This window comes from Amphiura filiformis, chromosome 12, assembly GCF_039555335.1.
Source record: "Amphiura filiformis chromosome 12, Afil_fr2py, whole genome shotgun sequence".
NCBI classification, from domain to species: domain Eukaryota; kingdom Metazoa; phylum Echinodermata; class Ophiuroidea; order Amphilepidida; family Amphiuridae; genus Amphiura; species Amphiura filiformis.
In genome coordinates this window covers 54384038-54408755 of record NC_092639.1, presented here as the reverse complement: position 1 = coordinate 54408755, position 24718 = coordinate 54384038, and the positions used below count along the sequence as shown (strand labels likewise).

The window sequence follows — 24718 nt, the reverse complement described above, 5'->3', positions numbered from 1 at the left end:
AGCTTATTAAGACCACATGTTCATGATCCATTATTAGTGAAGTTTGGTGATAGTATACAGTCAAATATTATGTGTTGTAGTTTTGAGAAAATGTTCATACATAGTTAAATAGCTATTAAAGAGGAACCATTTCTTCTGGGGTGAACCAAACCTGCCTTGTTATCAAATTAATCACTGACAAGGTTACTTCTGAATTTTACAGGTGCTAATTGATGTTTTAATGTTATTCAGAGATAAACTTGTCACTGATTAATTTGATAACCAGGCAGGGTTGTGTCACCCCAGAAGAACTGCTCTGGCAAGACTTCCTCTTTAATTCTAAACAGTCATTCAACACAAATTTAGCAATACATTACACATTTTATTGTGTCTGTAGATACCCCACCTTCGAACCAAGACCTCCTGGGCATGAACACGCCCCAACATCCAGCAGGCCAATCATCAAGTAGTAATAACATAGCAACCAATAGTGCAATGGAAATGTCCTTATTTGGGGATGAGGCTGAACCAACAGCCAGACCAATCTTCAAAGAAGAATAAAGACTCTATCATGGCACTGTATGGATCTGGGAGCCAAAAACAGCCCGCATATGGAGTACCAGGTAAGAAGTGATATTTTTTCTAGCTTCATTTTTGTCTTGCCTGAAAGGAGGAGACAAGATAACCACTTTTCCAGCTGGCTGGCTGTATGTATGGATGTATGTATGTACGATGCGCACATCGTTACTGTGCGCTTCATAGCTTTCAAATGTGTGACATCAAATGTCGACATCTCTGATCTAACCGCAGAGAATTATGCGATTTACTGAAAAGGTCAATTATGTTTGTGATTTGTTTATTTTCAGGAGGCATGTACATCCCAGCACAAGGTCAACAACCACAACAACAAGCCCCACAACAGCAGTACAATGTAGCCAACGGTTACCCCAATGGTGGCATGCCAGGCATGCAACATGCAGCAACAGTGCCAGGCATGCAACCAGCAGTATCGGCCCCAGGCATGCAACAACAAGGAGGCATGATGGGTAACCAGGGCATTAGGGGTAATCAAGCAGGTATGATGGGAAGACAACAGGGTATGATGGGGATGCCGGGCATGTACAATACACAGGCACAGCAGCAGCAACAGGCATACTTGAGTCAGGTGAGGTTTGGTCTGATTAATAATAAAGTAGATTACATCTTAGTGGTAGTACCATTGCACACAGTTCATATTGACTCTTGCACATAGAACACCAATGTGCTAGGATAGTTATTCTCTAAAGTTAGCCAGCAATTCTGACTAAGGTAGTACTTTTTCACATCCCATGCCATTGTGCAGTTTGCACACAAAACCATGTGAACAATTTTGCATGAAAACTACTAAACCCAATTCAGAATTTCTGACAAATGATAATGAAGTCTCTCCTTCATGTAAGCCTACATGAAATTAGCCTATTGTCAAGCTTAAGACTTCATTGAAGGATTAGACAGCTTTATTCCGTAAGCTGTATACTCAGTCTTGATACAAGGCCAGTTCTAAGTAAACTTACATGAAGGTGATACCGTAATTGGTCATTAGATATGCTAGGATGTTTCACATTGATCTCCCATGTGTCTCAGTTACAGTATAGAAGATGTGTCATTTGTTACAGGTGTGTAGTACCGTATTTATGAGCTGATAAGCACTGAGTCTCTCATGTTTAAAGCATTAGCCATAGATGCAAAGAATCGTTTAATTTGGGGGCATATTTGATCAATACTTGTCTTGTATTGTCAAAGTACCAAAGTTTTAAGATCAATACACAAAAAGAAAAACCAATGTATACTTTGATCAGGTCGTAATCGGCAGGAATTACTAGGCTTTTACCACTACGCCGAAAAGTAGACACACGTTAATTATCTAACTTGTCAATGTTTTGCGTGTTAAAGAAAGTAAACAAAGTATAGGACTTCAAATAATAATTTGTAATACTTCTGGCGAGATGTCACAAGACAATTCTCCAAATAAAATATATTGATATTAATCTGCGATGTTATAAGGCCAGCCGAGTACAAGCTGATCAAACTATAGTCTAGATTGATAGTATAATTTTATGATATTTGTGTTTGTCCAATCATCAAATACAGCTTTAGTATGAAGATATTTAAAATGATGGGCCATGTAGATCACATTACGACTTGTTATGAAGTTGTGCAGGTGCTGACCTTGTACGAATACTTCTGGCAAAGTTTTGCCTTTCAACACTTAAGATACCCTGCCATATTACACTCAGAAATTCAATTGAATTAACACAATTCACCATTTTAGACATGCACATAATTGTAAGCCTCTGCTGCATCCCATAACCTCTCTGTTGAGGTGAGGCATCACATCCAGTCAATTCTTCAGTCAATTGAATTTCTGAGTTTAGTACTTGAACTTTATTTGTCAGTTTGGACAAACATAATTGCTTGCTCACTAACATGTGCCACTAACATACTACTCACATATTGCTGTGCTTTGCCTTGCCGCACTTGCGTGCTTTCACGCTTCCTCCCGCATTCACACATGTGTAGCCAACCAATCAGCAACAGCACCAATCAGCAGGTGGACAGCAACAGCAGACCCAGCCTCAGATGGGTCTTCAGGGTCAACAGACCCAGCCTCAGATGGGCCTTCAGGGTCAGCAGACCCAGCCTCAGATGGGTCTTCAGGGTCAACAGACCCAGCCTCAAATGGGTCTTCAGGGTCAGCAGACCCAGCCTCAGATGGGTCTTCAGGGTCAGCAGGCCCAGCTTCAGATGGGTATTCAGGGTCAGCAGACCCAGCCTCAAATGGGTCTTCAAGGTCAGCAGCAGCAGACCCTCCCCCAGATGGGTATTCAGGGTCAACAGCAGCAGCCTCAGAGCTTCCACATGATGCAAATGCAGCAGCAGGTAGACATCACATTTTATTTCTGTGGCTTTTGTGGTGGTGGTGGTTTCTGTGATGCTCACTATCTGTATTCTTTGGTCCACCTCAAGTTCGGTAGTGACATTAATGTCTTTTTTGCAGTTGTGTTGCAAGGGTGCTGACACACCGCCGCCCTTGTAGAGGTGTGTGTGCATTCCAATTGGGGAGATTCACAAACCCACATTCAAACTGGGGACTGCAACCACTGTACTGTGGAGGTTGATCAAATCAGAAAATGGCAGGTGGTATACTCCTCTCTATGGCTCAAAAAATTTTTTCTAGGTTATCTCCAACTGTGGAGCTCCAGTTTGAATGTGGCAAAACACACACACACCTCCACAATTTGAATGCGGTTACAAAGGCACCTCCACACGTGGCAGCATTTACAAGAGGTGTACGCTCTACACGATTAACATTACGCGTTCAATTCGAAACTGCAACCAGCAAAATAAGTACATCTGTGTTTACCGAACTTGAGAACAGAAAAATCCTTTGATCTATGTCTGATTTGAAGCAAAAATCTATTTTAATCTTCTACGATGTGAAGTGTGTAATATTATTGCTTGTCTAATTTATGTACATGTGTTTGCATGTAAATATGTGTTAATGTCTCTGTGCACATGTGCATAATAATATTTGTGTATGTATGTGGGGGTGTAAGTAAGTATGTTGTGTGTTTCATGTTTTATATAAATAACAAAAAGTTTAACTGCTAAGGCTTCTTGGTTTAAAAAAAAACAGACCCTCTGCTAAGGTTAGACAAAGGCGGTTAGCATTTTTGTGCTCTAAGCAGCTTTGGCAGTAAACCTTTTTGTACGTCAAATGGTCAATTTGATCTAAACACACCACAAGCACATGCAAGCTACTTAACAATTTCTTGGTTTTTTATTGACTTAATTATACATTTGACTTCTCAGTTTAACATATCTGAAATATGTTATCATTTATTTCTTCCACACCTCCATTTTAAGATTAGTAAGATTTAAGAATTGAATCAACTTTGACCCACCATTTTCGACACACACAAATTTGAAGTTCCTTTTCTCGTTACCAATACTCAGTGTAGTTAATAAGCTGAAAGGCTAAAGGGAGACTCTTTTTTTGGCCAATATATTACATAAAACAATGCATAAATGGTCACATTAGTTTTGGAGGATTAATTGTAAATAGAAAGAAACACAGCATTTCTAATGTACACTAGAAGTCACTTAAAGTTATTGTCAAGACTATAGTATTAGTAGTTAACTTTGGTTTTAATTTTTGACATCAATATTTTTCCCCAAATCCTCATCAGAACTATCAATTAGGCCACTACAGTGGATAAATTAAGAAGAGTGATTAAGAAGGATTCCCATGCTCTAGACTAGTGCGGCCCTGATTTGGTAAAATGATCTAACTTGAAATTAAAATCGCTGTTTCGAGAAAAAGAGCTTTTAAGTTTGAACACTTGACGTTTTTCTTTTTGAATAAAATAAATTATTAAACAGATCTAATGTCTTAGAAAATATAAAAATCTCATTATTTAGTGGCATGGTGGTGATTTGAGGATGTCACCAATGGAATGAGCGCCCTCACATTACCCAAGATATGGATTTATCTCAAAATGTCCAAATTTCAAGTTAGATCGTTTTACCAAATCAGGGCCGAAACTGTGAGGGAAGTCAACCCAATCAAGATCAGGAAACATTCACTGGTCAATCATGAAGTTAATATTCCATCATCACAGCACCACTACAGTTCTCACTTGAATATTAAAGTATGACCCATGCTCGTTAATATACTCTCACAACATACCCTAAATAGGATAGACCTACTTGATGACAGCAAATATGATACCCTAAATGATGTAACTGTAAACATTTTTAAAATACTTATAAAATGGCTATGTTTCAGTTTGGGTGCTTCAGGTTTTTTTTTAAAACTGATACCAAGACAAACATAGTTCCTTAATCAGCAAGAAAATGTGTTAAAATAAGTGAGTAATAGTTGGTTTTGTATCAGATTTATAACGCTAACCAGTTTGCTAAAAATAAATAACATATTGGTATGACTTGCTTCGCTAATTTTGTTAGCAAAGGCTCTTTGCATAGCATCAATTGCATTCATACCAATTTAAGTTACTTATGACAAAGTGTAATGCTGAATAAATGCTTTTATGAAAATGTTACAGAATAAAGTGAGACATTGAAATATCCCAATTCTAAAAAAATGCAGAGCATAATATCAATTGAAACACATGTACTTGCCAACTTCTGAAATGTTCACAAATTTATGTTCATTGGAATCGGTTCATTAATTAACAGAGAGCATTTTTACCACATTCATGTCACAAGTGTTTAAAGGCAAACTTGAATGGAACAATTAGGATTCAATCATGTTTCACCGTTGTTCATCACCGTTTAACAACGATGCGTTGCGTCGTCTGCGTGGTTTATTTCGCGAGGGCAGCTTTAGCTGCCCGAGTAAGTAAACACGCAGACGCCGCGAGGACGCGAAGTTGTTAAACGGTGATGAACAACGGTGAAACATGATTGAATCCTTTCAACAACGAAAAGAAGCTGAAGATCGTATAATTCACGATTATTTCACGAGGAAATGTCAGTCACTGTCACTAAGCCTTACAAAAACTTCGATGATTTCTCTGTTAATATCAGCAATGACTACAGAATAAAACGGCAAAGTTTAGCCGCTACCTGAAAAAATACTGAATTCAACTTGTAAGCTTGCATACGCACAAAGGTTCCAGGCATGACGAATTTTATGCGCTTACGCGTAACACGTACTCTCGCTCGCGTTCGCGTATACGCTACAGTAAAAGTGTGGATTCATCACGGATTAACAACGGTTGGCTCCTGTACAAAAGGTATAGGAGGAGTTGTTGAATCATGGAAGAAAGAGATAAGAAGGAACCACAACGAACGCATTCACTTTGTCCACTCCCTTTACCGACATTTAATTGACATTGTTATTCATGAGGATTTACTTTGATCAATACCCGCGTTAAATAGGTGATTGGTATTGTACTCCATGTATTTGCATGTCTTCTGGAGCGTGTCTGAAGGATGATTTGAACTAATGACCTTCCGTGCAAGCACTCTATAGGATTTTCTCTGGTGACGTGATCATCGGTCATTGATGGCCTACATCTTTTTCTTCCATTTCACCCAATTTTCCCTAACTTTGATGACTTTTTTCTCAGAGTTGGCAGTCTTTGTCACTGAAACGAGTTAGCTAGTTACGATTATACACATATAAACTATTAGATTAAACAGGTTTCATGTACCGGACTCAACCGGAACATTGTGCATTATTTAAGAACATTTTGCATCTATTTTTCATCGAAAAAGTCACCAAAATCTTACCTTATTTGCTAAAGATGAAACTCAGCCAAAAAACGGCCGATTTTGATGACCTTTTCGATGTGTTAAAGGACATTTTCTACACAACACGATCAAGAAAACAGTTTGACTGTAGATCCCAAAACAAAGCTACTATACATGTTCAGAGCATCAGTGAAATTCCATAATTTTACTTCTGGGTAGCGTTTGTTTGTTCTTGGATGGGTTTGTTATAGTTTTTTTCCAGTAATGATTTCGCCAAGCATCGATCGCGGTAAATGGATCATACATGAAAGTAAGTACATTTGATAGCTTTTCTTTTCATGCGTCAATAGATAAGCGGATTAAAACTTGGCCGATCGAAGTCGTTGTGGTTCCTTCTCATCTCTTTCTTCCATGGTTGAATTAAATAGCACTACTGGAATACATGGGCTTTGTTTTCAAAACCAGTGAAGTGAATCCAATAAGAATTTCAAGGTAGAACAGTAAACAGACTCAACAGTAAAGCAAATTTCATATTTTCTTAATATTGTGAAAATTGTGGTACAAACCCTCAAAAGGACATTTTTATTGCAACATGCTATATAATAGGTTCTAAAGCAACATTGTCAGGAGAACCAGAAGGGGGATCCCTATGAAAGCATCAACTAAAATAACAGCTAGTACTCCGCTGGGAGAGACTAATGCTAGAACTGCATGAACATTTCGAAAGTATCGAATCCAAGTGGTGTGCACGTTATCAGACTTAGTTATTAAATATATTTCAATGATTGATTCATCATCCAAACGTGTCAATCCTACAAAGCGATCTGACCTAGTAGTTAAATCAATTTGTTCAATTAGTTGGTATCCAAGTGGAATCCAAGTGGTGTTAATGTTATCAGACTTAGCCATCAAATATATTTTCGGGATTGATTCATCATCCATGCGTATCAGTCCTACTAAGCAATTTGACCTAGTAGTGGAATCAATTTTTATAAGCAGTTGGTATTCTATAGGTAGTAATGTCAGTAATATTATAAAGAAAAATGGAGAGTAAAATAGATACACATATGATATAAATACTACAGCATGCATTATCACTTTAGTCACCAAAATTTTGATAGTTAAATATCCTGATTTAAAATACATTTCCATAATCAAGGCGACAACTACATACAACTGTCCTATGTATGTTCCTACTGAGTAGGAATCTAGGAAATTCAAAAGAAACACGAAAACGTCAAATTCCTCTGGTAGCTTATCTTTGAAAACTCGAGCACAATAATACAAAACCAGTGAAAAAGATTGAAACTTTACTGATGCCTTCAGTCCTAACATCGTCATTTCATTATAGTGTTCTAAATGATAATCAATTTTTGAAGTGTCCAGGTCTGTTAGATAACTGTCAATAATCTGCAAACAGTTGTGATAGTCTCCCATTTTGATATATGCAGAAGCTAGCCATTCAGTCGCCTTTCTATAGTAGGTGCATATAGAATCATCAGGAAGAGATTCTGCTAGGATTTTGGTTGCTATGGTGAGAGGTCTGATACTTTCATTGTATCTTCCTTGGTAATACAATGACCCGCCAAGGTTATATGCTGCTGGGCATGGACTAGTGTGTGATGTTTCTTTAAGACAATGGATAATAGAATTATTGAAAGCAATATAAGCTTTCTCAAGCTGATGAAGATCTTCATATATCCTACCAAGTACATTATTAAGATTTTTTTTATGGTCTCTATTTTCAGGTAATTTGTTGTAACTTGCAAGAGATATTTTGTAGTAATGAACTGTTAATGTTAAATTATGATCTCTGAAGAGATTTCCTGCTAAAGTTGCCCAAAAGGCGATACCCTCATGTTCCTGTGTCAGTTTCTCACCTGTTGCCGATCCTTCAATTGTTCTTAAGTGCTTTAATCTTCTTGCTATGGTCTCTACCAATATATTTCTTGCTTGATCTGTCTTGCCATTGTCCTTAAGCATTATTACAATATTAGTTGTAAATAACAAAACATTTGGGCAGTATTGCACAATCACTTTTTGGGCAATGAAGAGTAGTTCAAAGAATGCTTGATTTGCTGTGCTAGATGTGTAGGCCTGTTGATAAACAGGTTCTATCACCTCACAGTCAACACTGTTTTGACTCTGTTGCATCATAATGGCTAGTTTTGAGTATTCTATATATCTCTCCATATCTTTTGTGAACTTGAAACTGTCTGCTGTTGCCTGAAGAACCCTGCTAGCATTTATGCTCTCACCTAGAAACTTCTTATGGATCATTAAGGCATCATTTAAAGGAACAAAACTCTCCTTGGAATGACCATTGTATTGCATCAATAATCCTATGTTCCAAGCAAAGTGGGCAGTCCTAAGCATTTCATCATGGCTATGTGATCCAATTGTTTTGTGATGCCATATTCCACTTCCCAAGTCTTTTTGTATGCTCGCAACAGCTTTAGTGAAAGTTTGTATAAAAGTGTCATATTTTGAATTGAACTTTAAGTGTAAAATGGTTTCATGGATTTGGTGAAGGTGATTCAGTTTTTCACGAATGATATAGAGGATTTGATATTCATGGTTGTTTTCATATCCACAGGATACACCTGGATTTTGTAAGTTTAGGCAGGTAGCTATAACTTCTTCCTCATTTCTGAACATAACATTCTTGTTCCTATAGTATTTTATGAAAATAGTATACTGATATAGCAGTGACTCGCAGTTTTCAATGTATATAGCACTTCTACTAATTTCATAGGCTTCTTGCAATAACTTCAGTCCGTCATAATGGAAACCAAGTGTGATAGCAACAGTTGCCATTTTATATGTTTGTCTCGCTTCAAGCTTAATCACTTCATTAGCAGATAAAAAGAACTTAAAATATGAGGATAATTTCCAGAATTGACAATGTGTCCTCTTTGCTTGTGAAAACAATCTTTGAGCTTCAGAAATATCATTCTCTAAGAACTTAGCTTCAGCCATTTTAATCAGTATCTGACTGATTTCGAGAGTGTTTCCTAGTACTACATGATGCTTTAATACAACTTGTAGGAATTTAGACGGAACATAGTACAGGCGTGGATGTGTGACATGAAACAGGATACTGCTTCGTATGAATTCTTTCAAATTTTCTGCACCATGAGTTTTACTTTTTGTCAAGTCAACTACTATGTAAGTCTGAGTGAATGTGTGAAACGCTTCTATGTACAAATCCAAAGAAGGCCAGTAGTTGTTTTCTTCCATATACAAGTGTCCGAGCATGAACTTCATGATCCCTAGTGTCTTACGGTCTCCAGCAGAATCTTGAAGAGTTGAAATGCTTTCAGAAATTTCTTTCCAATATTTTCCAAAAGCAAAGTCAGTTTCATTTATTACTTCATATGTAACTGTACATATATTATCATGAACTTGATCATCCTCTTTTCTCAAAGGCTTCTTGATGAAGTCAAAGTTTTCATGAGAAAGATAAAATCTGTCTGTTTTGTTGACATCACTCTGACAGATAAAAATATTTTCCCCTATTGTATACATGTTGTTAGCTGTTTCCTTTGGTGCATGCAATGTTACATCAAACCAAGTTGGAGTTTCTGCAGAGCTGAGAAGGAGGTCAAACTCATCGGGCCATACTTTGTTGTTTGTACTGCCATCTAATATTGTTCTTTGGATTCTGTACGACAGTTGAGGAGAAGTTTTGAAGATTGGACCATGCTGTCGACTTAAGCTATTTGCTCTTGGAGAAAGGCCTCCGTTTCCACACAGAGTTTGCTGCATATCTTTTATATTGCTTGGTAAATGCTTTCCTTGTACTTTCAAATGGAAAAAGTCAACAGTACTAGGTTCCTCCCTGATTATACGGGACCGGTATGCAAGCGCTTTTTTAGGGTTACCAATCATATTGTGAATCCTTGATATATGAGACAAGATGATGTTTGTTTTTACATGATTGCCTAAAAGAAACTGGTCGATGTTATATGCTATTTCTAGCATTTGAATGCTTTTATCGTATAAACCCAAATCTTCAAGAAGCATGGCTCCAAAAATGGCTGCATTTGAAGTCAGCATATAGTCGAAAGTATCATCAGCAAAAGCAGTATCAACCAAATTTCCAATTCCCCTAGAGCGATCAACAATAGGTTTTAAGGTTCCAGGATGCATGAGTGTATGAACAGCTTCATAAAGACTATTGGCTGCATCTTGCACAGATTGCATTTTGTACTGGGCTAGACCAATAAATATCATGATTTGACCCGACTGGTATGGATCATTGTGGATAGAGTTAAGTGCTTTTCTGAGGGCATAAATACTCTCTTGATAATGACTATGCTCATATAGAGTCAATCCCAACGTAGCTATTTGGACTTCACTCTTTTCAGTTTCTGGAAGAATAAGGTTATCTGTCAAGTAACTTGCGATATTGAAAGGCAAGTACCACTTGTTGTTACTGAAAAGCATTTCAGGCTCTGTAAGCAAAATAGTTTTACCTTTATAACCATATGCCTGATGAGAGATTTCTAGGGCCATTATGTTTTGAATGTTAGGATGAGCATTAGGGGGGAAACTGTGCATAGAATTTGAATGTAATTTGTCTGAAGTCTTTGATGGGTAAAGTTCAGCTGTAGTTTGCAACCTAATCAGTCCCCGACCTGTATATCCCATTGTCCAAAAAATATGATGGTCATTGCCTTTACTTTGCATATATATTTCCATACGACTCTTAGCATTTTTAGCTTTGTCATACGCTTTTGCATTGTGGTAACAAACACCTATGTAGCTATAGATCGTTGCGATTAACTCTTCACTGTCTCTGTGAAATTTGAAAGAGCTCAGTGTTTTTTCGAAATGATTAGAAAAATTATCAATATCCTTGATAATTTGTAGTGAATGAATGTTAGTACTCACTAGTCGTACCAGAAATGAATTTAACACATGATTGTGAAAGTTTTGATGGTCAAGGAAAATGAAAGCACTGGTATACTGCCTTAAGGACCACCATGTATCCTGTCGAGCTGTTATCAGGCAAAACTCACGGATGACGGGGTGCATTTCAAATCTAATCTCTCCGGTTGCAGACTTGAATCTCTTCAAAAGGTTGAAATTAACAAGAGGGGATAAATTGACTGTTTGATTTTGACTAAGTGTGGCCACTACATTGGCAGTGTCTTGGTTAAAAGACTTTGGTATAACCCCTAGTGCTATATAGGAATCTTTTAAGTCTAAATCTAGGTTATTAAAAAGTGTTTCTAAAACTGAAAAATACTTTGTCAGTATCACTTCAGAAGTATCATTGACAATCTTTAAGACTGGCATATCATGTAGGTGCCTTAATAGTTCATCTTCATCATACCTGCCTTCTCTTAATTGACTCCCCCAATTATCTCCAGTAACAAAGGCACTCCGCCCGTTGACTCTGAGATTTGCAAGATAGTACCAATTTGCAGGTCTGGAGCAAGTTTCTGCAACAACTTAGAGGACTGGTCCGGTTAATGGATGTAACTGAATGTTTTCATGTACATCTGTGCCGATTATGTCAAAATACTGTTGAGATGTAGTTAGTATTTGAATTTGGTTGAACTCCAAGCAAATGTTTACCAAATCGAGATAGTCGGCCTTTCCAGGGGAGCGTAATATGGTCTCAATGTTGTCCAAAATTAGGAGTGTATTACGGATTGTTAGTCTTTGAACCTGAGTGCGGAAGTCTCTCTGAGTTATTCTATCTTTTGGGACTCCTCCAAGGGACCCAATTATTTCATTTAATATATCTTGGATACCTTGCGCGCTTGATGCAGATGACAAATTCAATTCTGTAAGACTAACAAATGCAACACGAAAGTTATGTTCTTTTTTGAGTCTCTGTCCAATCCCGATTGCCACGGCTGTTTTACCGATACCTGGAGGCCCAAGTATACTAACCATACGATGGGATCTTATGGATAGTACATTGGTTGCATAGGATATTTCAGCCTCTCGTCCGACAAAATATGTTGGTTTTCTTGATACGGGAAGATAGGTTCGATCCAAATTTAAAGAGTGCAGTGCATCTCGAAGTGTTGGGAAAACCACAGCTACTAAAGGAATAAGGATTACAAGGATAGTAATGCCAAATATTACAAGGATAATATTGACAATCATTTTGTATTTTTCTCTTTTGATTTCCTTCCAAATCTCATACATTTCTTGCATCATTGCAGGCGTGGAGTTCAACCCAAGCAAGCATTTTTTAACATCCTGATAAATCTGATCAAACTTGGCTTCACTCAGTTCGGCAGCTGATGGATGCGCAAAGAAAGCATTCCGAATTTGGCGAAGTTTATCGATGTGGGTGTATTGTGCTGAATTTGGGGGCAAACTTAAAGCATGGGAGTAGAGTAGCATAAAGAATGCTTTGGTAAGGTCCCATTGATTGCGATCACCTGATGTGGGGACTAAAGATTTATTTCTCTTCCATCTTGGACCTTGCTGTTCAATATTGATGAAGTTCTGTAAACTAGCTTGGGCTTGGTTGTCCAGCCATGGTGTAGTTGGATAACGTTTATTCCATTCGTATTTGAAGATATCACGAAGGTGCTGGAGTACAATGTTATGAAGTATGTAGCCAAGCTTGTTGAACAGGGTGTGTTTGCGGCTGAACATTGTGGTGAAATGTTCTGTGGCTCACTGGGTCTGTAATATAGAATAAGATAAGCAGGTGCAAAAGAATATTGTGACAGGACATATACTGAATGCTAATGCTTGACTGATGCTTCGGATCGGATATCAGCACGGTCAATATTGGCATCATCTGCAAAACGTTAGTGTTGCCAATCTTGTAAAAAGTCATGCATATGCATTGGATCGGTTGCTATAGGTCATTTTACAGGCTAATCCAAAAATTGTTGATGGGGCTATTTCAAACATGTTGGGGGGAAATTGCTCTTTGCCCTCCCCCATGTTTTTAAGCCCTTACAAATCACACTAAAGTCAATTATTTGGTACTTGATGAAATCGTAGTATTATGAACACAACTTGCTGTTGTGCAATAACAAAACTAATCGTACTAAGATTCTTACTGTTTTAATCGATGGATTATTAACATCACACCAATCAAATCAGGCCAAGCCAAGATATTTTGCCCATTTTGATAACGACACTGTACTAAAAAAAGCTATTACTACTGAGAAAATAGACAAATTACTTTTGTACCGACCGTCCATCCATACACCTGATGCTGTCAAAGAATTATAAGCCATATTTACTTTCTAAACATAAGTCAAGCCACTACATACTATATATTTTAAAACTAATCTCTTTACAAGATAATTGCTCTTACCTAAGAAGTCAATGAATCCAAAAAATCCTATATGTAATATCTTGTTATTTGACACTATAGATATGATGTGCAACCAATATTTTTCCTCTATTACTAGTATACTATAGCTGCCGCTGGCCTTTTGAATTTTTCCAAGACGGTGAGGCTTTTGGTAGACGCTTGTAAGATGGTCCGTGGTAACAGATTAATGAGGAACTCTCTGAGCCACTGTCAAGTAGAATCGGGATATGTTTGCATTATACGAATTACAATACAACATTAATCTGCAATTGCTGTAATGACTTTTTGCACTCCGAATCTCGCATGATAATTATATTTAGACTGGGAAATTTTGTCTGTATTTTGTTGACTTAAAATTTGCATTGAACTTGGATGTTAACGATCAAAGGTCTTCTTGGATTTTGATTAAATCATATTCGATTGGTATATGAATCAATATTGATCTTGTTGGATAAGAGCTAAAACTATTTAACACATCCATTATTGTTATTATTATTGCTAGTTATTATTGCAGGGTTCCCCCTCATCATCAAAGTCCAGAAAAGTTATGGAATTGACAAATATTGTGAAAAAAGTCAAAGAATTTTAGTTTTGCGTGATCGTGGAATTCTTAAAGACAGGTCGTGAAAAAGTTGTGGAATTTGTCATCAAAGAAAAAGTGAGAATGTAAACTTACTAAGATGAGTAAGTGAGTGTGACAGTGAAAAATAGTGTTTGTATATTCAGTTGGAAGCAAAGGTGGCTTTAGGAGAGGTGGTCGGAGGGCAATTTTATGTTTCAATCATCATCTGAATTTGACCTGGAATTTTGAGCTTAGGTAGTTGAAAATTGAATAAATTCATTTAAATTGAAAGTCCTTTGGAACTTTGAAGTAGTAAGTGTTAACAATGTCGGGGATGAAACCTGTAATAATTTGATTTTATCTTGTCTTTTATGTATTTGTTTTGTGTATTTCTGTTGTATTGATTTGTAAAGGGAATACGTCATTTCTCAGGCTCTTACCAAATTGATGCATCACCTCCATCATGTAGTTTGCTTAGTTTGATGTTATTTGATGGGAATGAAGTAAATATGTCTTACTTTAGCAGTATTAGCACAGTGTCTATTGCCATCTGAATTGTAATGGGTGTTGGGGTGGTGTCTGTGTATGGGGTTGGTGTGTATGTGTCTTGGTTTTGTGCTACAGTTTGTTTTCATGTCATCTTGTTCACAGCTTAATTGTTGTTATACAGGTTTGTGTTAGATGGCATGCACAACTTCCATTGTTCTAGACACCAACTGTATAATTTGTGATTTGAAGCAACATGATATGTAAATGTGGTGAAACTGTTTCATTATATTGGGCTACAGTGTCCGTTTTAAGGAAAAAAATCTGGTCATCCGCCGGATGACCATGCCATGAAATCTGGTCATCCGCCAAAATTTTTGGTCATCCGTGATATTATCCGCCATTTTTTTCTCAACGACGCGATGTAGGCGACGTTGAAACAACGTTTTTGCTGTCAAACTGTCACGACCTCAAAGGCACAGTTCCAAACAAGCATAATTGCGTGAAAGCGATGTTCAGTGTAGTGTATCATTTACAGATTCCTTCTAACAGGCCAAAGGTCAACGAAATAATAACACAATCACAAAGACACAGTACGGAGTAAAAGAAATCTGCACAGTGCACACTAATTATAATCGAGCCCAAACTAGGTATGTGGGGATGCGGCGGTGTGAAAGCGAAATACGAAGACTTCCGGGATGGATGTTATCATGTTCCATACACGACCGTCATGTAAGCTTAATGATTTTAAATTGACTTTATCGAACAATTACTATTTCAATTAGTTGGCGATTTTAGCTTTAAAATCATGGAAAACTGATTGGGAAAACTGAGATATAATTACGTTTTAAATTAATTTTGATGAGGAATCGAGGACATCGTTTCAGACACTGTAATGGTGAAAAATATGTGGACGTCCGCCGGATAACCGGCAGTGAATTTCTGGTAATCCGACGGCAATTTTGGCCGTCAGGACGCCCGGATTACCACTTAAAACGAACACTGTTGGGCTATTCCAGTTGAAGTCTATACTCCCCTATTGAAGACCTGACCTTAATCTCCCACACAGGGTGTAGCTTTAAATAGAGCCACCATTTAGGTAACATATTTGAAATCACACTCTGTGTAGAAGAGTAAGGTCATGTGACTCATGTCTTCCATAGGGGTATATGGATTTCAACTGTAATAATAAGAAAAGTAAATCTTTTGCCTGCATCACTAACATTCCTAATTATCTCAGTACTAAAATTGCTTCTAAATATATAACCCCAGATGAAACAACTAATATGTTTTTATCCAATTTCCTCTTTTGTATCGCTTTGTTTGTTTGTGGTGCATACTCCCCGTTACCTCCACTGATTGTGTTGTATTTGCAACTGGGCATGTTAGTATCAGCAACAGCAGCAGCAGCAAATGCAGCAATGGCAACAGATGCAATATATGCAGCAACAGCAGCAGCAATACCAGCAACAGCAGCACCAGGTTATCACTAATATGGCTGTAAATTAATCATATTCATATTCTGGCATTCCATTATAATTACATAAAATTGCACACTATACTGGTGATGTTATATTTGGTCTTGACACACTTTTCCACATTTTTGTATTTCACACGATACACATTTTAGTGTTTCTAGTGGTGTTGCTGGTTTTGGGTTTCCCTCTGTTTAGGTTTTGCTTTAATCTTTTTTTGGTTGATCTGTCTGAAGACATTTAACCATTATTTGTTTGTGGTTTATTTGGGATCTTTTTGGTCCATCATGGTATGTCAACAAAGCACAATGACTTATTATAATAAATAATAAAGCGCCCTCGGAGGACTGGTACACTTGACATTGACAAGGGGGAATCATCCGTGAACATGGACTTTCAAAATGCACCCTAAAACTTGTATAGCATTGTTCTGAAAACACCCCTGAACAAGTATGGCCAAGTGTCATTTCAATACCCTAGAATCGAAAATTGTACATTTTCTCTTCACTGTAAATCAGTTATTTGAGACATAAATCCCTAATTATGTAACTGGAAAGATGCTTAAACTCACTCACAAGGTCAGAAAGTTTGCATAATTTCATACAACATTTTTCTCAAAGGACTCTTAACAGGTATGATTTACTGCAAGAAATAGGCCTACCCTTTTTCTCAATGTTGCTTGTTTTAGAAACCTGTGTATATACAGTGCAATGATGACCCATTTTACATTACTTTTTTTTTGGTTCACAAATGATACCCACCCATGGGTGCCCTCAGTACATGTATGTGACCCAACCTCTCTGTCAATGGTGTGCTGCCAAACAGTACGCTGCCAAACCCATAGGATACACTACTAGTCATAGTAGACCAAATCAGGGGTGTGATTTGTCTGGATTTTTTGTGGCCAAAATTTACGTAATTTTATTTATTTTTAGCCCATTTTAGGGTACTTTTGCACACTGTTTTTCTGGATTTTTTACAATTTTCTGGATATTTCACACGCTTTGAATCACACCCATGCCAAATCATTTCATAAAACCATTCCAAAAGATAGCACATAGTCAAATAGTGCATAGTCAGATATCACCTGTACTGTTTGTTTGTTATGGTTAGTCAAATACCATATCAGTGGTATATGTAATTCACTGATGCAATAAGTTATTATTGCCGATTTTCCTTTTCGTTTTTTTAGGGCATCCATGTCAGCTGAAACGGCAAATTCATTTTTATTTTCCTTTTTTTTTTAGTTTTTGGATGTAAAATCATGAAATTCTTAGACAAAAATGTACTTGACGAAAATGTACTTGACGAAAATGTACTTGATTCGATACTTGCATTGTTTAGGTATAAAACAATTGATATTTGTAATTTAATTGTGTAAATTAACTACAGTTTTATTTTGAACACTCAAATGACTTCTTAATTTAACATTTAAAAAAAAAGCATTCCGCATTCATTTTGGAAATTGCCATGGGCATTTTTAGCCTAAAATTCTATAATAATGTATTGTACCTTCTTGCTTATTTGGCTTTTTTGTTTTTATACATGTGTTGGTGGTAAACAGATGACAGTAAATGCATAGATTTGCAAACTAATGAACATGCTTTAAATACAAAAATGTTGTTTGATCAGCTGATTTCAGAAGGAGCAAATTAATATTCAACTGTTGCAAGAAATTTGGAGGCTTTATAGTTTTGTTTTTGTTTACTGACAATTGTGACTTGGTCTGATCTAATCAGTGTAATGTTGCCAGAATGAAATTTACATAATATGCTAAAATAATGTGGCAAGACAAACAGAAAAAACATTTTCAAAAAATAGTTATAAAAATGTTATACCTTTGTTCTGAATATATTAAACTCATTAATTATTTTTTAGGACTGACATTATCTAAAAACAAACCCGTGTTTTGAGATGTTTAGCATTATATTGGGCTGTTCAAGTTGAAATCCATACACCCCCTATAGAGGATATGACCTTACCTCCACACAGGGAGTGTAGATTTCAAATGGAGTCACACATTCAGGTAACCCTGTTTGAAATTCACACTCCCTGTGTAGGAGTTAAAGGTCATATCTTTTATAGGGGTTGTATGGATTTCAACTGTATATTGGAGTGGATGAATCAGACCAGATCAGAATGAATATTTTTTTCTCGGTTCTATTTCATTTCTTTTTTTCCTCTTATGTGAACTCATTATAATTTTCTTCCCTTGCATGATTTAACATAAACATGTTCAACTATCATCATTATGACTTGCATGTACTTGACAGATCAAGTTTTCACCTTTTTACCCAGAAACTTTGTACAAAAGTTCGATTTAACATAATTGCAATGGAAATTATTCTTTTTTCTTATTTGGCATGATTATATGTGACTTATTCTTGCTGCTATAAGAGACATTAACTCAAGCGTTTACATACATCTTTGTGATTTACACTGTTGGAGGCTATGATCAATAAGTCATAACATTCCTAACTGTGTGGATCCTGGGTTTCTATTCTGACAGTCAGCTTGACTGAAATTACTTTCACAGTTCAATATGCGCGGATTGCGCGGTGCTAACAATGCATCCGTTAGAACCACATGCTTATGTAGAGTATATAGTACCCGTTCCGATGCGACAATTATGCTACAAGTTGTTCTAGGATATGTAATGACAGGGTAATTTTAGTCAAACTGACTTCTGGTACAGAAACTTGTTAATCAAAACTCCCCTCTTGGTCAAAACGTAACCAAGGTAGTCTAAATGTATACTTTGGTCCAAAGAATGACCAAAACCATTGCATGTTTATGTTAAAAGATCTCCACTGCATGTTGGATACTTATAAATTTGTTTGAGCATAGGGCGTGTATTTTACAGTGGCTATAGGAAATCTAAATAAACTATTTGTATGTATGGGATAATTGTTTAAATATTTGATAACGGTGTGCATTTTTTACAAGCTCTATATCCATTGTAAATGAAGCTGAAGGTATGCCATATTAAACCATATTAGCATCCCTTCCCTAATAGTCTATTCCAAAAAGTCCACAATTGTGTTGTGGAAATATCTTCCACAGTGGGAGTATGTTTTCAATTGGAATTAGCTAGAGTTTTAAGTATTTTCAAACCCATACTGCCCTTGTATGTGGCTTTACTTAAATATCTTTCACAACTGGAGTATTTCAAATGGAAGTTAACCAATTTAGTTGTGTTACCTTGTATACACCCATTGACAACCACCTCATTTATGTCCACAACACACTCATTGTCAGTGGATCAATGTATTGGGCTATTCCAGTTGAAGTTCTCATACACTGTATGAAAGATGCAACCTTAATCATCCACACAGGAAGTGTGAATTTCAAATGAGGTTACCTGACTGAATGGGCAACTCCATTTGAAATCTACATCCCCAATGTGGGATATTAAGGGCATGCCTTCCATTGGGGGTGTATGGATATCAACTGGAATGGCACATTTTCAAGGTTACTTTAACTTGCAAGTCAAAAGTTTACAAGACATTTCGATTGCTTTGATGTACCCACTGTAAAGCAGTCAATCCGGTGAATAATTTCTTTATTCCTACCCATGCCTGTAAAGTTCTGATCGACATCTGGCTGTTTTGTTCAATGTTTTAATCTCAAAGTCCAATCATGACATCTTTTGGGTTGATCAAGTCTGTACTTTTAGATATCAAATGTCTTGAATTCAATGACTTGCTGAGTGAGGTGGTACATGTTTCATTTTCAACTTGATGTAAACTTGGAATGTTTTTTATCTTTTACTCAATAAAAAATCATGTTCTACATTGAGTTTTATAACTCTTTCAATACCTGTACTACACATACTTCATGTCACTATGAGAATGTTAGTGATGTCAATGTTTTAGGTTGTGCACTTTTCTCGGAATCGCAGATTATTGCGCTTGCTGGTATAGGTGATACAATTGTAACACTCTCTCATGTACACTGACACATTTTTACATCACTACCAATCTGAAGGTAACAAGCAGTATAGTGTTCATGTTATATTGTGATAACACAGAATGAATTTCACTAACAGAAAAACTCTTTTTTCCCATGTATTGTTATATCTTGTAGATTCAGCAACAGATGAAAAGTCTTCAAGTGGGTCACACAGGCATTACCCAACCAATGTCACGCATCAGTAGTTGCCCTGGCAATCTCATGCAGATGCCCATGCAGCAGCAGGCTGCAGCAGCCGGGTGTTCCAGTTGCTGGGGCAACAGTGCAGGAGGAGGCGGTGGTGGTATGGGTTGGGGAATGAGCGGAGGATCAGGACAGACACTCAGTACAAACCTGTGGAAATGACAAGACAGCCAATAGCTGAGTGATTGGTAATTGTGGACAGGATTGTGTGTCTGTAGTGTGATAAATAGGTAAACAAATGGACCAGCTGTACCAACAATGCTACTTATTGTTGGGTGGAATGCAAGAAAGATGTAATATATGCAGTATAGCCACTATTTGTTACACACATAAACTCATATGTTGTTAATCCATTATAAACTCTGGAGTACCTCCATAGGTACCCACTGTGAAACTCTGGAGTACCTTCATTATTTTCCATCACTGCGTAACTGTATGCTATACCAGAATGAGCTTTGTCATAGTTATGGGTACATCTGTGTTTAAGGCACAGTCATCATCAGTGGCTAGATGGTAGTCCAAAGGGAAGAGAACACGAAGTGTGACTTCAAGCTCAAAGGTTACTATGGAGACAGCTAGGAGTGAAGCTGTGTAACTTTCTATTTTTAAAGTACCACCATAGAGGAGTGTGTAAGTGTTGGATATGCTACACTTTTTAAATTGAACTTGAATTGAGCTACAGTGGATGATGTGGCATCCCGATCGCCCTTAATTCCGTACTGAAAAGCTTTATCCAATGACTATGCATTCTCCAAAGGTTGCACTGTCAAAGAGGCCCATTAGCAGTCACAATGAGCAATTCCAGTTGAAATCCATACACCCCCTATGGAAGACATGACCTTAATCCCCCACACATGGAGTGGAGGTTTCAAATGGGGTTACCTGAATAGGTGACTACATAAAAAATCTACATCCCTGTGTGGAAGATTAAGGTCATGTCTCTCGTGGGGGTGTATGGATTTCACTTGGAATAGCCCAATGCAGAGGGTGGTAACTCTTGAAAGAATACATTGTGGTATATTTGTACATTTGTCGCCTCTGAACAAAAGACAAAACCTAGCAGCTATTATAGCCATAATGTACGATCTTATAATATGAAATTGGTTCCTTTTTTTTCAAACCTGATTTTATACCTAAATGGAATCAGGCAAATTTGTCAGGTTAACAGAGCAAGTTGACATGTCGAATTCAGAAATTAAGTCCCCCATAGAACACCATGTTAAACAGTAAAAATAGCCAGCAGTGTTTCTTTCACTTTACCATGTTATTTAGGCTTAACATGGACATAAATCTGTCCTGACAGTTATCATCATACTAATTATAGAGAGTTTGTTTGTTTGTTCGGTGCCATGTGTGTAATGCACATTACGTCAGCGCGCACGTAAATGGTGCAGGGCCACGCACTTACGTACTAGAGACCTTAGCAGAAGAAAAAGATGAAAAGAGGAACAAGTGGCAAAACTGTATGATTTAAATTGCCATAGTATTAGGTCTCCTCTCCTGTTCAGTTGTTCTTCCCGTTTTAGTGATCACTCCTGTTTACTCAGCTAGCGGTGGCCCGCGCAGAGCGTGGGTATCCCGCTAGTTGTAACTAATATTTTTCAGCATTTTAAGTAAAGAACAAAATTTTAATTTGATTGAAATCGTACATTCTGGCTTTAATACATTATGCTTTTTGCAGTCGGCCAACAAAAAAAGTGCCCACCCACCCTTATCAGATATTAGCATTAAAACATACCCAACATATGTTCATATGTATATAGACATACATCTCGGTTTATGTGTCATAAATGATGAGACGCTGAGCAATACCCATGATAATTGCATGTAATAATTGCATAAAACGCTGCAAATCCCAAGCCATTTGTGTATTATATACATGTACATGCCCGTTTATATGGTTCTTGTACTCAGTGTTATAAACTGGTCCTTTTCAAACTGTTGTTGGGTACTTTTTAGTGTATCATTCATATGATATTAATAGGTGTGCTTGATACATGTATGCCTGTTAAGAACCTGTTTTGGGTTCATTTTGCATAATTATGAAAAACAAAATACCAAATTCTGTACTATAAGATGTGAGCAAGAGGTATAAAATGTGTGATTTTGTTGGTTTCCTTATTTGTGTGATTCAAGAGTCGGCGTGCCAAAGTTTGACACACAGCAACTTATTCAGTTGTTATATATGTGTTATTATTTTTTTCAAACTTGCTCTTGTGCCTCAAAATATATATGGATTTCAAATAACACATGCTATTCTTATGAACTGTAATGATGGTGGTGTTACCTTCAGGCTGTATCATGAGCACCCCATACAGAGACATACTGTCTGGAGGGACAAGTTGCCCCACTGACTTGAAATATCGGGACAAAATTGTAATGTGCATCTTCCTTTTTTCTGGTTTTAGGAAACAATTGTCCTCATCTTGGTCCATTTTAGCATTAAATGTGCAAATGTTCCCTTGCATTTGTCCCAGTAAAGTCAATTTAGTAGCAGGTCAGTTGGACAATTTGAATTTTTCCCTCGCCTCAGTGGCCTCTGTTCGTCACTATCCCCTACAGAGTACACCAGGGGTGGCCAATCTATGGGCTACATGTGGTTCTCAATGATGACCAATGTGGCCCATGATGCTAAATTGTTGCCTACCCTGTAGTACACTAAGCTCACAGGAAACCAATGAAAATGTAAATACATTAGGTGACTTATTCCACTGTTGTATACGTTCCCAACTTCCTTTGAAGTTACAGATATTAATATATACACTGTATGTAGACTATGTTTGACATACCAACATTTTGGTGACTTTTTTTATAATAGAATTCTGGTGATGACTGTATGTACTAGAGGGTAGCTATGCATGTATTGTCAAGAGCAAGCAACTAAAAATGCACATGTGATTTATTTGAGTCATGTGATTTCTTAATATTTGACTGTGTTCTAAAATGTACATGTTAATGTCTATGCTTTGATCGGTATCAAATAGACGGGAATTGCTAGGCTTTTAGTACTATGTTGAAAAGTAGATCCACTTTAACAGTGATGATATGACATAATGTGTTCTGTATTTTGTGTGTAACAAAGGCAGACGACGCATAGGGCATTAATTCATACATCTGGTATCTTACTATGAAAATTCCCCAAATGCATGAAAATTCTCCAAATCAAAAATATAAATCTGTGATGTTATAAAAAAGGCCCGCCTATTAAGAACTGATCAAAGTATATGTCAATTGCTTGTCTACGCTTAATATGTGGTAAACTCTATTACAATTTTTAGTTAACAGGGGAAGATTACGGTTGATGTATTCAGCCATGTAAGAATGCAAATCCGAAGTCCACTCTATGGATAGCGGGACAATATCCATGACATCATCCGCACAACATAAATGTTGTAATTGATAGAAAATAAGATTTAGTTTTAATTTTAGAGTTTATTTGTGATTGTAACTATTATAACATTTTGTTTTGAAAAATGTATATTACTGGATCTCCAACCATTCCATTGAGTGTACTTGCATTGTATAGTTTTAACTTAACGTGGTGGGGTTTCTGGGGAGTGAATTGAATATAGGGATCTTCCATTTAATTCCACACCCCCTGTGGAAGATTTTGGAATTTTAACCAATTTCAACAGTTTAAATAATTCCAGATCCAACCATTTTCATTCATAAAAAGTGGAAATGGTGTGGAAGATTTTGAAAGTTCAAACAAAATGATCTTAATTTTGGCAAGATTATGCAAAATTCAACTAAATTGTTTTTTAAATTGAATTTTAACAATTTTCAACTGGAATTTTAAATTAACAAAAGGTTCCAGCTGGATTAAACATAAGGGGCTAAAATCTTCCACAGTGGGTGTGTGGATTTTAAACGGAATAACCCTTTGATGACAAGTTGTGACAGTAATAGAGAGTGAAATGGGTGGAATCAGATGTGTGTTCATTGGTAGGTGGATGTGTCAGGGGTTGTGTCTGGTGGGTAGGTGGGGTGGGGTAGAAAGGTGTGTCAGGCATTAAGGTGGACATTGAACAGAGTTGGTTAAGCATATCAATGCAATATGATTTCATTCTCCCAAAGTGTTTTGTATGATATAAATTGCTACACAGATTATGTGTCGAAGATTTAGTATTGTGCTATAACCAGCATTTTATAACATAAGGTAGCATGTGCTTGCATTCCTTTTGCTATAAAAGTGCCATTATGAGGCACACTTGCTTGTATTGTGGTTTCTTAAAGTTCCTCTCCAATGTTACATGTCCAGTCTGATGCATGCCTTATTGTTCCTAAAGTATACCCTGGTGCAGTATTGTGCGACTGGTATACAATTTTTACTTTTGGTAGTCTCTGCGTATCATAAATGACGTTAAGTGACATAGGACAGTACAGAAGTATTCAGCATTGAAGTGGTTACGCATTTCTCTTGGTTACCAGATCACGCTATTTTGGTATGCCTTTGAGTGCCATATATTTTATGTGGCGGTTGTTTCGATTGTGGTTCAT

The 24718-nt window shown here is 37.0% G+C and overlaps 1 protein-coding gene across 1 annotated transcript in view; it reads left to right on the top strand.

Moving 5' to 3' along the window:
• LOC140166919 (uncharacterized) overlaps window positions 1-23388 on the top strand; it is a 61333-nt gene extending 37945 nt beyond the window's left edge. The window contains 6 exon segments of the mRNA XM_072190404.1: window positions 377-504; window positions 506-602; window positions 846-1144; window positions 2539-2898; window positions 15978-16088; window positions 20150-23388. Of these exon segments, the coding sequence (XP_072046505.1) occupies window positions 377-504; window positions 506-602; window positions 846-1144; window positions 2539-2898; window positions 15978-16088; window positions 20150-20380 (1226 nt within the window). The 3' untranslated portion in view covers window positions 20381-23388.
• The last annotated feature ends 1330 nt before the right edge of the window (window positions 23389-24718 follow it).